We start from the raw sequence: 12217 nt of genomic DNA on the forward strand, positions 1-12217 counted from the left end.
GTATTTCCATTTCCTACGTTGGCTTTGTGTTGTTGGTCACAAGCCTCAAAGAGGCCAACTTCCTCAGTCATCTTCAGAAGCAGATGAGACGCCTTATTTCCTGGTCGCGAACGTTTCTGTCAAGTGTCAACTATATTCAAATACCGCGTGGGACACTCTGGCTCCAGGCCGCGGCTGGGTCTCGGTCCCCGCGGAGCTCACACACGGCAGGCAGGGGACGCCCCGCGATCACAGCCTCCGCGCAGCCCACTACTTGGGGGGCTGGTTTTCAGGGTACCGCCTCCCGCGGACTCAGGCTCCAGCTCCGAGGCCTCACACGCCGCCGACGTCTGAGTCTCCGCCCTCCGGGGCGCGGAGCTCCGCCGGCCTCCGCCGAGTCGCCGCTCGCCCGCGCGGGGGCGGGGCCCGAGGCCCCAGCGCGGCAAACCCCGGCCCCGCCTCCCGCCGACGTCCCCGGCCGACCCGCGGGAGGCCCCGCCGCGCGCTTTGCGCGTCATCTCCTTGGCCGCGCTTCGGTCGACGCCCGTCTGGCCGGCGGCTGGGCGCGCGGTTTGCCGGCGATCCGCTGTCGACTGGCAGTGCCTGCACAGTGAGCGCGGAGCTCGATTGGAGCTGCCTGCGGGGGCGGAGTCGCCGCCGCCGCCGCCGCCGCCGCCGCCGCTGCCGCCGCCGCTGCCGCCGCCGCCGCCGCGGGCTTGGTTGGCGTGGAAGGGCCTAGGCCCGGGCCTGCTGTGGTGGGCTCGCCCAGCGCCTGGGGTCGCGGCCTGCAGTGCCCTCAGCTCCGGCTTCGCCCACTTCCCGACCCGGACGGGCTGGGCGCGGGGAAGACCTGCGGGAGCCATGGAGGACGAGGTGGTCCGTATTGCCAAGAAGATGGACAAGATGGTGCAGAAGAAGAACGCGGTGAGCGCGGCAGGCGACGCGGGCCGGCAGGGAGGCCAGGCGGCCTCGGGCCGGGCCACCGGCGGCTCCCGGGCCCCCCCGCCGGCCCTGCCCGCGCCGAACGCCGGCGTGGGCCGTGCGGGCGCCGGGGAGGGCGTTGGTGCCCCGGGTCGCGGTGCCCCGGGTGTCGTGGGCGCAGCGTGGCCACCCGGCTCGGGGCGTTCCCACTTGGAACTTGCGGGGTCGGTCTACTTGCCGGTGACCCCGCTGCTTTAGCTTGACCGTTGGAGACTGTAGAAAGCTCTTCACGGTTGAAAGAATTCACCCTCTTTTCCGTGATCGCCGGCTAACCACTAGAAATCACACCACTTAGGGGTTTGTGGTATGTTTCAGACATCACGCTGGTAAGTTGAATTTTATGGGTCTTATTTTTTTGAAGAGTGCTAAAAACATTCATTTATCTCCGACGACGCCGCAGGTCTGCTCGGTGAGTAAGGAGGTAGGGTAGGCTGGTGTCCTCGGCAAGTTGCTAAACGTTTTTTAAAAGGTGGGTATTGTCAGGTGGTCGTATGCAGAGAGCACGCTAGGATGTGCTGAGGGATGCTTTGGGCCGGGTGTCGCTGCTGGTGCTCCGAGCGGCTCACAGGCAGTGCCAGTGGTATTAGCTTGTTATTGATACCGTGCTTATGTGGACATGTACTCTTTGTGGTTCCTATGAAATCTTCCAGTTTCTGCATTTTTGTCCACCAGTGTTACTACTTTCAGCTTTCTGGTTCAGTCATCTGTTTTCGGCTGCAACTCCATGATTGTCTTCACCTGAATTTGTTCCACGCTGCTCAGTACATTTTCAGTATCAGTGTATCTGAAATAACTTCTTCCTACCTACCAAATAAGTTCCACCTCAGGCTAATGTGAAGGAGAGAATCGCTGCTCTGATTTCTACAGCACTTTATTATTATTACTGCATTTTTTAAGATTTTATTTATTCGTGAGAGACACAGAGAGGCAGAGACATAGGCAGAGGGAGAAGCAGGCTCCCTGTGAGGGGCGGGACTGGGGACTCCAGGATGAGGACCTGAGCCAAAGTCAGACGCTCAACTACTGAGCCACCCAGGCGTCCCTGTACAGCACTTTACAGTCAAAAAGCATCAAAAGATTCTTTTGAGACTCACAACAAAGCTATTATGGTGTACCCATTTTGCAGAACAAGAAATTGAGCCAGAGAGGTGTAAGTAGCTCACCTACTGAAATTAGGTACTGTACAGTTTGGATTAAGCCAGGACCCAATGTTTTAAATTAATTAGTTAGAGGCAGAGACACAGGCAGAGGGAGAAGCGGGCTCCTTGCAGGGAGCCTGATGCGGGACTCCATCCCAGGACCCCGGGATCATGACCTGAGCCACCCAGGCAGGCATCCCTGGACCCAGTTTTTTTTTACTGGGCAGCATGCCAGAGTTTAACAGAGCAAAAAATAGTGTTAAACACTGAATTCTTAAGACTTCATCCGTAGTCTGTTCCTCTTTTTTTTTAACAGGTGCGTTTGCCTAGCATGTAATTTCATACTGTTAGTCTGTATTTGCAATTTTAGTCTTTTAAAGCATTTCCTGTTTGTTTTCTGTTCCAGACATTACCTTTGCCGTTTATTTTTCTCATTGATAACAGCCCTTTCGTTCCACTACAAGTGATGAAATCTGGATATTTGATAGGCTAAAGATTTCTGTTATTTTGCTTAAATTGGAAAGTTTTTTTCTTTACCTGGAGATCCCTAGATTCCCACAATAGAAGCTCTGAGGGAAAAAGGCCTTTTGTTGGGTGATTTTTTCTCTAATTCAGGCTATAATGTATAATCTGTTAATCATGTAATATATTAGCTGTTTGTTTCTTTTCCTTGTAATAGGTGTTTCTTAAAAACGAGTCATTCTGTAGTGGATAAGTATGGAGAAGACCAGTTTGTATTTATTTTCAGTTCTCAAGGTATAAGGGAGTAATGAGTCTGGGGGAAAATGAGGATAAACTCATTTATCACAGATACTTCTCAAATCTCATTTTACTGATAGTTCTCAAATCTCATTTTTCTGATAGTTCAAAACTTGACCAATATGGAAACTTGCCCCTCCCCCCCCAAAAAAAGATAAAAATGACTGGCTCTTTTGTTTTTTCCTTCTCCCTTTTTCTGTATATCTTACAGAAATTCAAATTGGCAAATGAAATAAAGGGAAGTGGTCTGAATGGCTCTCCCTCTTTGCTCTCCAAAGCGCATCAACCCACAAATAGCTTTTTAAGAGGTCAGTAGTTTAACAGAAGTTGTTTTGGGGGTTGTAGGATTATGATAGACTTACTTCTCTCTCTTTTTGTGTGTGTATGTGAGTGTATGGTTTCCAGATTTTCTCTGAGCTTTTTAAAATATTTTTACACTATGAAGAAGTAAAGTTTGCCTGAAAAATAGTAGTTGTCCTCTTGAGTTGGCAAGTTTAAGTGCTATTATTGGATACTTTGTGTTAATAAAGTGTAGATGTCACATTTAAGTAATAATAAAAACAGCTACCGTTTATTGAACTATTACTCTGAGCCAGGCATTGGGCTAAGTACTTATTCCTAGGGCAGTTTTGCACAATAAGTAATATCCCCATTATGAAAATAAGGAAACTATTTGGAAAGTTAAGCGAATTGTCCTAAGCCAAATAGCTAGAGAGAGGCTCGATGAAGATGTGAATCTAAATCTATTTTACTCAAAGCCAGTACTACTCTCTTAAGCTGCAGTATCTCTCTAGAAGACTCTTTTTTGAACCTTGCATGGGTATAATTAGGTGAATAGAAGACCGGAAAGTAAGGATATTTGCTGTTCTAGAGGAGTCAGGTTTCTCTAAATATCCAGTCAATATCCTTGACCCCAGTACTATCCAGAATGTTGTCCCATGTGTATACTTGATCTTAAACAGTATTAGCCACTTTTAAGTGCACACTCTGAGGGCTTAATGAACCACATAAGTTAGATCCAAATTTTCAGGTATTAGCTGTTTTTTTTAATGTCATTTTAACTTTTTTTTTTTTTTAAGATTTTATTTATTTATTCATGAGAGACACAGAGGCAGAGACACAGGCAGAAGAAGCAGGCTTCTCACAGGGAGCCCAACATGGGACTTGATCCCAGGTCTCCAGGATTAAACCCTGGGCTGAAGGCGGTGCTAAACCACTGTGCTACCCTGGCTGCCCCATTTTAACTTTTTTTTAATGTCATTTTGACTTGATGTCAATAAGCAAGTCTGACTCCTAATGTGGATTGAAATCTTGCCTCTTCTGAACTTTAGCAGTGTGCTCTTAGGCAAATTCCTTAACATCTATAAAATGTTTTGTTGTTTTTTGGTTTCTTTGGTGGTAAATTGAGATAATTTAATAAAGATTAGATGAATTAAAAATCTTGGCAGTCCTTAAGAATATGGCAAAGGTTAAAAAACCTTTTGTATTATTTTTGTAAAGGATTTATGACATGACTCTAGGAGAAGGAGTGAGGTAACTTAGAATTTTCAAATTCATAGATTTTGTGAGTGGTGTTGAGCTTTGTTTATTATTATTGTTATTATTTTAAGATTTTACTTATTTATTCATGAGAGAGAGAGAGAGAGAGAGAGCGCACGCCAGAGATACAGGCAGGGAGCCTGACGTAGGACTCGATCCCAGGACTCCAGGATCACGCCCTGGGCTGAAGGTGGCACTAAACCGCTGAGCCACCTGGGCTGCCCTGATACCTGGATTGTAGGAAAAACACTTTGGTTTTCATATCAGGGTTAGATTGATTAGTATAAATTGAAATTTAGAATGACTACACAATTTTTTATGACCACCTTATTGAATTGCATAATACAGTTCTCTTTTTAAAAATATACAATTCAGTGGTTTTTAGTATATTCACAGATTTGTGCAGCTATCACCATGCTAGCTAATTTAAGAGCAATTTTTTTAAAGCTTTTAAGCATGCCCCCCTTCCCCCCATGAGTGGAGTGGGGAGGAGCAGAGGGAGAAGCAGCCCCCTTACCTAGCAGGGAGCTGGATGTGATTCAGGCTCAATCCCAGGACCCTGAGATCATGACCTGAGCTGAAGGCAGATGCTCAACTGACTGAGCCACCCAAGCACCCCAAAAGCACTTTCATCACTCCAAAAAAGAAACCTGTACTCATTAAGTAGTCACCACCATATATCTACACCCTCCTCAACTGCTGATCTTTTTCTGTCTCTGTTTGGATTTGCTATTTTGGATATTTCAATAAATAGGATTGTACAGCATGTGTTTGTATAAGTGGAATCCTACAATATGTGGTCTTTTGGGAGGGGCCTCTTTTACTTAATGTTTTCAGGATTCATCTATGTTATAGTAGGTATCAGTACTTCATTCCTTTGTATTACTATGTAGCACTAATGTACTAGTGGATATACCACATTTTGTTTATTCATCATTTTTTAAAAAATATTTATTCATGAGAGACACACACAGAGAGAGAGGCAGAGACAACAGGCAGAGGCAGAAGCAGGCTCTGTGCAGGGAGCTGACAGCGGACTCCATCCCGGGTCTCCAGGATCACGCCCCCGGCCAAAGGTGGCGCTAAACCACTGAGCAACCCGGGCTGCCCTGTTTATTCATCATTTGATGGACATTTTGGGCTATTTCTACTTTTTGGTTATTATGAATAATACTGCTAAGAATCTTCTTGTGCAGGTGTTTGTATGGACATATGGTTTTGTTTTGTGTTTTTTTTTTTTTCTCTTGGATATGTACCTAGGAGTAGAATTGCTAGATCATATGATAACTATGTTTAACTTCTTGAGTAACTACCAAACTGTTTTCCAAACCTGCTGTACCATTTTAATTCTTACCAGCAATGGGTTGAGGGTTCCAGTTTAACCACGTCTTCATCAACACTTGTTATGTCTTTTTTTATTATAGCCATCACAGTGGATATGAAGAGGTATCTCATTGTGGTTTTGATTTGCATTTCTCTGATGACTGATGATGGTTTTTCGTTGTTTGCTGGCTATTTCTGTATCTTTGGAGAAATGTTTGTTCAAATCCTTTGCGCATTTAACTGAGTATTTGTATTATTGAATTGTAAGACTTCTTTGTATTCTGCATACTAGACTTTTATCAGAGACAGGATTTGTATATATTGTCTCCCATTTTGTGGTTTATCTTTTCACTTTTTTTAAAAGATTTTATTTAGTTATTCATGAGAGAGACACACACAGAGGCAGGCTCCCTACAGGGAGTCCTATGCAGGATTGGATCCTGAAGATCTGAGCCAAAGGCAGGCGCTCAACCACTGAGCCACCCAGGCGTCCCTATCTTTTCATTCTCTAAATATGTCTTTTGAAGTTCAAAAACTTTCAATTTTGATGAAGTCAAATTTATTTTTTCTTTCATTGCTTGTGCTTTTGGTTGAGAATAACTACACATTTGAGATGACATAATACAATTATAATTCCTAATATATAGTGATGTTGCTGAGCCATAATTAAAATATTTACAGTGTTTCCTTTTTTAAAAAAATAGCACCTTAATTTTTTTTAAACCTTGGAATCTCATAATTCTAAGGGGTTGGAGTTGATTGGGTTAAATAACAATTAAAATGCTGGCTTATATGGCTCTTTGAGAATATTGTTATGATGGAAGTAGATAAATCTTTTTATTTCTTTGTACCCCTTATCAACCATCTCCTTCCTGTGTGTCAGACATTCTTTTTCAGTACTTCATATGTGCCATATTACTCCATTTGACCATTTTAACTGTTTTAGATCAGTATATTAAGCTCTCCTACATATAAAGATGCTGAAGCTTGAGAAGGACAAATAACATTCCCAAGATCTTATAATTGGGAAATGGCTGTGCATGGGTTTGAATTTAGATCTGGTGTATTTATTTATTTATTTATTTATTTTTATTTTTTTATTTTTTTTTTTTAGATCTGGTGTATTTAGATCTGATATATATATATATATATATCCCGTGCTCTTCACTGTATGTTCTGTGTTGCTTCCTCCTCCTTACATCTCCTTGAGGAGGAGGATGTTTGTATCCTATGCAAGCTTGTATATGCTGAGTGCACAATACAAATTTGAATACGGTATTTTGTAAAAGTACTTGTTTCTCATGACAGTACCATCCATATAATAAAGTCATGTGGTAGCTGTTGTTTATTATTCAGCCAGTAATGTGAACTAAATTTGACTCTGGAAGATAAGGTGGAATCTTTCTTTCCCTTGCATCATTATCTGTAGGTGATGCTGCAATCTAATAGGCTTGACCTTTAGAGGCAAGTGATGATTGGGGAAGGGTGGAATATAGTTTCTTGTTTAGTAATGCTGCTCTCCCCAGTTCACAGAGCAGAACTGCTGCCAGTGGATTTACAAAATGGAGAAAACGGTGGTGTGAGGGTCAGGAAATTGTAGTTCTTATCCTTTTCTATTACCTATCAGTTGGCCAAGTCACTTTCCTTTTCTGAGTTTGTTTCTTTGTATAATTGAGAGTTTCAAGTAGATGCTCAAAGATTTATGTTTATTTTTAAATTCCCTAAAGTCAGAAAGGATTTGTCTTGCTCATTGCTGTATCCTCAGAGTTTCAAGTTACACAGTTAACGAGTATTTGTTGAGAAGCATAGATGTAGTTTGACGGAACTGGGTAGATCTAACCTTTTTTAGTTAGTAATAGTCATATGACTGTACAGGTTTCTTAAACTCTCTGGATTTCCAATTCCTCTTCTGTAAAACGGGGATAAAAAAATACCTGCTTCTATAGGGTTTATTGTGAAGATGAAGTAATACATATATAAAGTATTTAAAACAGTGCTTGGCCCAATGGTAATATTCAAAGAAACTTTTGTCACTGAATCTGTTTTTTGCCTTTTTGCTCATTTAGATCATCATAGTTGTGTATTTCTTGAAGAACTTTATTTGAAATATTTATCTTATTTGGCTAGATCATAGTGTATTTACAAGAAAGGTCAGTTTCATCCCATGAAATTTATTTAGCTGCTTCTTCCTTCCATAGCTTGTATCTCTAACTCCAGTCTCACCAAAGAGATCTGAGTAGAAAGGGAGAGTGTGATGAAAATAATGCAAATCTATCTATTGCTTCTCTTTGGAAAATAACTTAAGTCCTATTGCCACATTGCTGATGTGTTAGAAGAATCAACTTTATATGTGACAGACAGCATTCTGTGAGTCTAAGGACTCTTAGAAGCCTGATTCTTTATCTTCTTTCTAATTGATCCTAGGTTAGAAATGGATTAGGAAGTCATGGAGACATGGGTGGAGGAAAAAATCCTTGGTAGTTATAACATACAAGTCCACGATCTCTTAATCAAAACTTTTAGAGTCTGATATATTTGAGAATTCCACAATTTTCAGATTTTATTAACATAATATGGTACATCATCATACATCCTTTTTTTTAAAGATTTATTTATTTATTTATTTATTTATTTATTTATTTATTTATTTATTTATTTATTTATGAGAGACACACACTGAGAGAGAGAGAGAGGCAGAGACACAGGCAGAGGGAGAAACAGGCTCCCCGCAGGGAGCCAAGTGCGGGACTCGATCCCGGATCCCAGGATCACAACCCGAGCGGAAGGCAGGTGCCCAACCATTGAGCCACCCAGGTGTCCCTACATCATATATCCTTAACAAGATCTGGGCAGTTCCCATTATCAGACATTAACATTTCTATAGTGAAATGTAGTACTCTCACATGAAATGGGATATATAGAACATAAATGGCTTTACATCTTGTTGAGATTAGGTGTTGCTGGTAAACAAGTTAATTGAAAATCCTATAAGAAATCTTGATTTTCAGAGGGTTTTGGTTTTGGGATTTGCAAATGGGGGATTGAAGACCCCATTTGCTCAAGAGATGTCATTCCTATAGAAATTCCTGATTAGGGGCACCTTGGCTCAGGTCGTGATCCCAGGGTTCCAGGATCAAGGTTCGCCGCAGGGAGCCGGCTTCTCCTTCTACTTATGTCTCTGCCTCTCTGTGTTTCTTATGAATTAAAAAAAAAAAAGAAAAAAATCCTGATTACCAGTAAATTTAAAGTCAATGTTTTCTTATCTAACAACTATAATGTTTCATTATTTTTAGTTACCTCTAAATGAAAAGAATTCATAGAATTTTAAAATCAGAAAGAATCCTTAAGCAGTAAATCATTAAAATCCTTCATAATAACCTGTTTCAAAATTGCTGTTGAACTTAAGTTTTTATTTATGAGGTACTGGGCAAAATTACAATGATATATCTGTTTGTTGCCAGAAGAAAAATTAATATATTTTTTTAATTAATACTTTTTTATTCTCCACCGGCCAAGTCTGATGTCTCAACTTTATTTATTTTTAAGGATTTTATTTATTTGACTCAGAGAGTTCAAGCAGAGGGAGTGGCAGGCAGAGGGAGCAGTAGACTCCCTGCTGAGCAGGAAGCCCAATGTGGGACCCAATCCCAGAACCCTGCTGGAATCATGACCTGAGATGAAGGCAGATGCTTAACTGTCTGAGCCACCCAGGCACCCTTGGAAGAGGAAAAATTATGATTAGAAGCCTTTACTTGATATTATATTTAAGAAATAGGATAATACGATGAAGTTCTGTGTTTGTTTTTTCCTTTGGAGTGCATAATGAGGGACATGCTCTAGGACTTTCTGTTTTCCTGGGATATGCTGTGTTTCATTGATTTGTAGGATGCCTAGTTTTTGTATTTTGGCATTTCAGAAAGCAGAATGAGTTACACATATATTGTTGCCCAGATGGCTGTTAGGATGTACTTTCACAGGCAGAACATCAAACCCAGCATCAACATTTGGAGGAGAGTGGGTGTCAGTGGCTTAGACGAAACTCTGAAAAACATTAGTGGAGTGCACTTTGAACCTTGAGGAACCAAATGGTTGAAGAGCAGTGGGGATGAAAAACAGCTAGCTCTACATACTACAAAGCCAGCTAAGAGCTAAAGGCTTTTAGCTCTTTTTGATGGATTCTTTTATGAAATGCTGCACTACTTGTGTTTTTGACACAACTTTTTGTGGGATATAAAAATATTATTGAATCCGAGTCAGTAAGGGACTCATAAGCATTGAATGTGATGTAGTTTTAGAAACACCTTAGCCAAATTATTTTGCTTATATGTGTAAAAGATGATACATGATAAAAATTTCAAGTCTAAAAGAATTACAAAGGTAAAAGTGATAATACTATGCTGTAGTTTAACATTTTTTTCTTCATTAGTGGCATATAGAATAATGATATGTCTAAATGTAGTATAGTATTATAGACTAAATAAAATATGATTAAGTGAATGTATTATATTAAATACAATACATTAAATTAATATCAAAGCAGAATATTTGGCCCTAAGGTATAGGTAGTGCTGTTGCTTCTCAGCGTATTTCATTCCTTTTTTAACTCTAGGTGCTTTATGTAACTCTTCTAGGAGCCTTATTTTGTTCCATCTTCATCATCAATATGGTAGTCTTTCTAGATGGCAGTGGACAGGCCTATGAGCCTGACATCTTAATTCTCAGTTTTCTTTCAGGATTTGCTTTTTCCTACTTTGCAGGAATCAGGTAGACAGCAGAGTTTTTGTGATAGACCAGTAAGATACAGAGAGACCTCAAAAGAATTCTAGTAAAAATAGGCCCTTTCCCACTTTCCCTGTGTGTGAGTGAATGCTAGAGGTGCTGTAGCATCTTCTGACCCCCATTCCCACTTTCTCAGGATTGGCTGGCTCCTTAATCATATAGGTGTTCTTCATGGAAATTTGATGTGTGCTATGCCATCACAGTAAGAAACACATTTCTAATTGAGACACATAAGCAAATACTACTTAAAATAAACTTTAACAAAGCAATACTTAATAAATGCTGGTCATAATCCAGTAAATGGATTTTATATTTCTTTAATGAGTTGCAACCATTATTTGGAAAACACTACCTCTCTTTCCTTTCCCCTCTTTTGTATATATACTATTCTCACATGAATAAGTGAGCCATAGTGAGTTGTGAATAGGAAAACATAAATTTAAGTCTGTAGTTAGTCCTGCTTTATCATCTAGGAAGTTATATAAAATGCTCTTATTTTATTTTATAGGCTGGAGCATTGGATTTACTGAAGGAGCTTAAGAATATTCCCATGACCCTGGAATTATTACAGGTATGTGCTAATATGTGTCATGATTTGAATAGGTAATTGTCATAAAATAGCAAAGATTTTTAATACCATTAAGTTTTTTATAGTGTCTTGTTATGGTGTAAACCATTATTAACTTGTTTTTTTTAAGATGGTAACATAAATCAGTAATCTACTAAGTTAATTATAGAAAAATGTTGCCTTACTCAAGAAGAATAAAACCTGAATCTCCAAGTTTGAAGTCTCACAATGAAAGGAAAGGAAGGTGGATTCTTGGCCCTGATTTGATCTCCCTAGATCTCACTTTCTTGGTCTGTCATTGACAGCTGCTGCCAGCATGAAGCTAGCCTCTGGGGTACCTTTTAGCAGTTATTCCTTATTTCCCCCCAGTTACAACCCCCCTTCTGCCATGGACAACCACTAATCGATTTACCTTTTGTCTCCTTAGATTTACCTATTCTAGAGAATTCATATAAATGAAATCATACAATATATGACCTTTTGTGTCTGGCTTTTTTTTTTTTTTTTTTTTAAGATTTTATTTATTTATTCATGAGAGACCCAGACAGAGGCAGAGGGAGAAGCAGGCTCCCTGTGAGGGAGCCCGATGCGGGACTCGATCCCAGGACCCCAGGATCACACCCTGAGCCAAAGGCAGATGCTTAACCACTGAGCCATCCAGGCATCCCTTTTTTTTTGTTTTTTTAAAGAAAAAAAAATTTATTTTTTCCATTTTGAGTATAATCTACCCCTCAGTGTGGGGCTCAAACTCATGACTCCAAGATCAGGAGTCCTATGGTCTACAAACTGAGTTAACCAGGCACCTCTCTGGCTTCTTTTACTTAGCATAATCTTTTCAGGGTTCATTCATGTTGCAGCATGTATCAGTGTTTTGTTCCTTTTTATGGCTAAATAATGTTCCATTGAATGGATATACCACATTTGGTTTATTCATTTGTCAGTTGATGAACATTTGGGTTTCTACTTTTTCGGTTGTTACGATTCTTGCTTTGCACATTTACATACAAGTTTGTGTGTTTTTATTTCTCTTGGGTAGAGATCTGAAAGAGTGGAAATGATGAGTCATAAGGTAACTTTATGTTGAATATTTTGAGGACCTGCCAGCCTGTTTTCCCCAGTGACTGTACCATTTTACATTCCCAACAGCAAG

General features: G+C 40.6%; 1 protein-coding gene across 3 annotated transcripts in view; it reads left to right on the forward strand.

The window, feature by feature from the left end:
- Window positions 1–654: 654 nt before the first annotated feature.
- The window catches only part of TCEA1 (transcription elongation factor A1), a 40312-nt gene continuing 28749 nt past the window's right edge, over window positions 655–12217 (forward strand). The window contains exons 1-2 of one of the 3 annotated variants that reach the window (XM_072804623.1): window positions 655–903; window positions 11008–11070. In XM_072804623.1, coding sequence (XP_072660724.1) covers window positions 841–903; window positions 11008–11070 — 126 coding nt within the window. In that variant the 5' untranslated portion in view covers window positions 655–840. Of the gene's footprint in view, window positions 904–1114; window positions 1287–11007; window positions 11071–12217 lie in introns of those variants that run through there. The other 2 variants (XM_072804622.1, XM_072804624.1) reach the window with 2 other exon arrangements.

This window comes from Canis lupus, chromosome 28 (assembly GCF_048164855.1).
Source record: "Canis lupus baileyi chromosome 28, mCanLup2.hap1, whole genome shotgun sequence".
NCBI classification, from domain to species: Eukaryota; Metazoa; Chordata; class Mammalia; order Carnivora; family Canidae; genus Canis; species Canis lupus.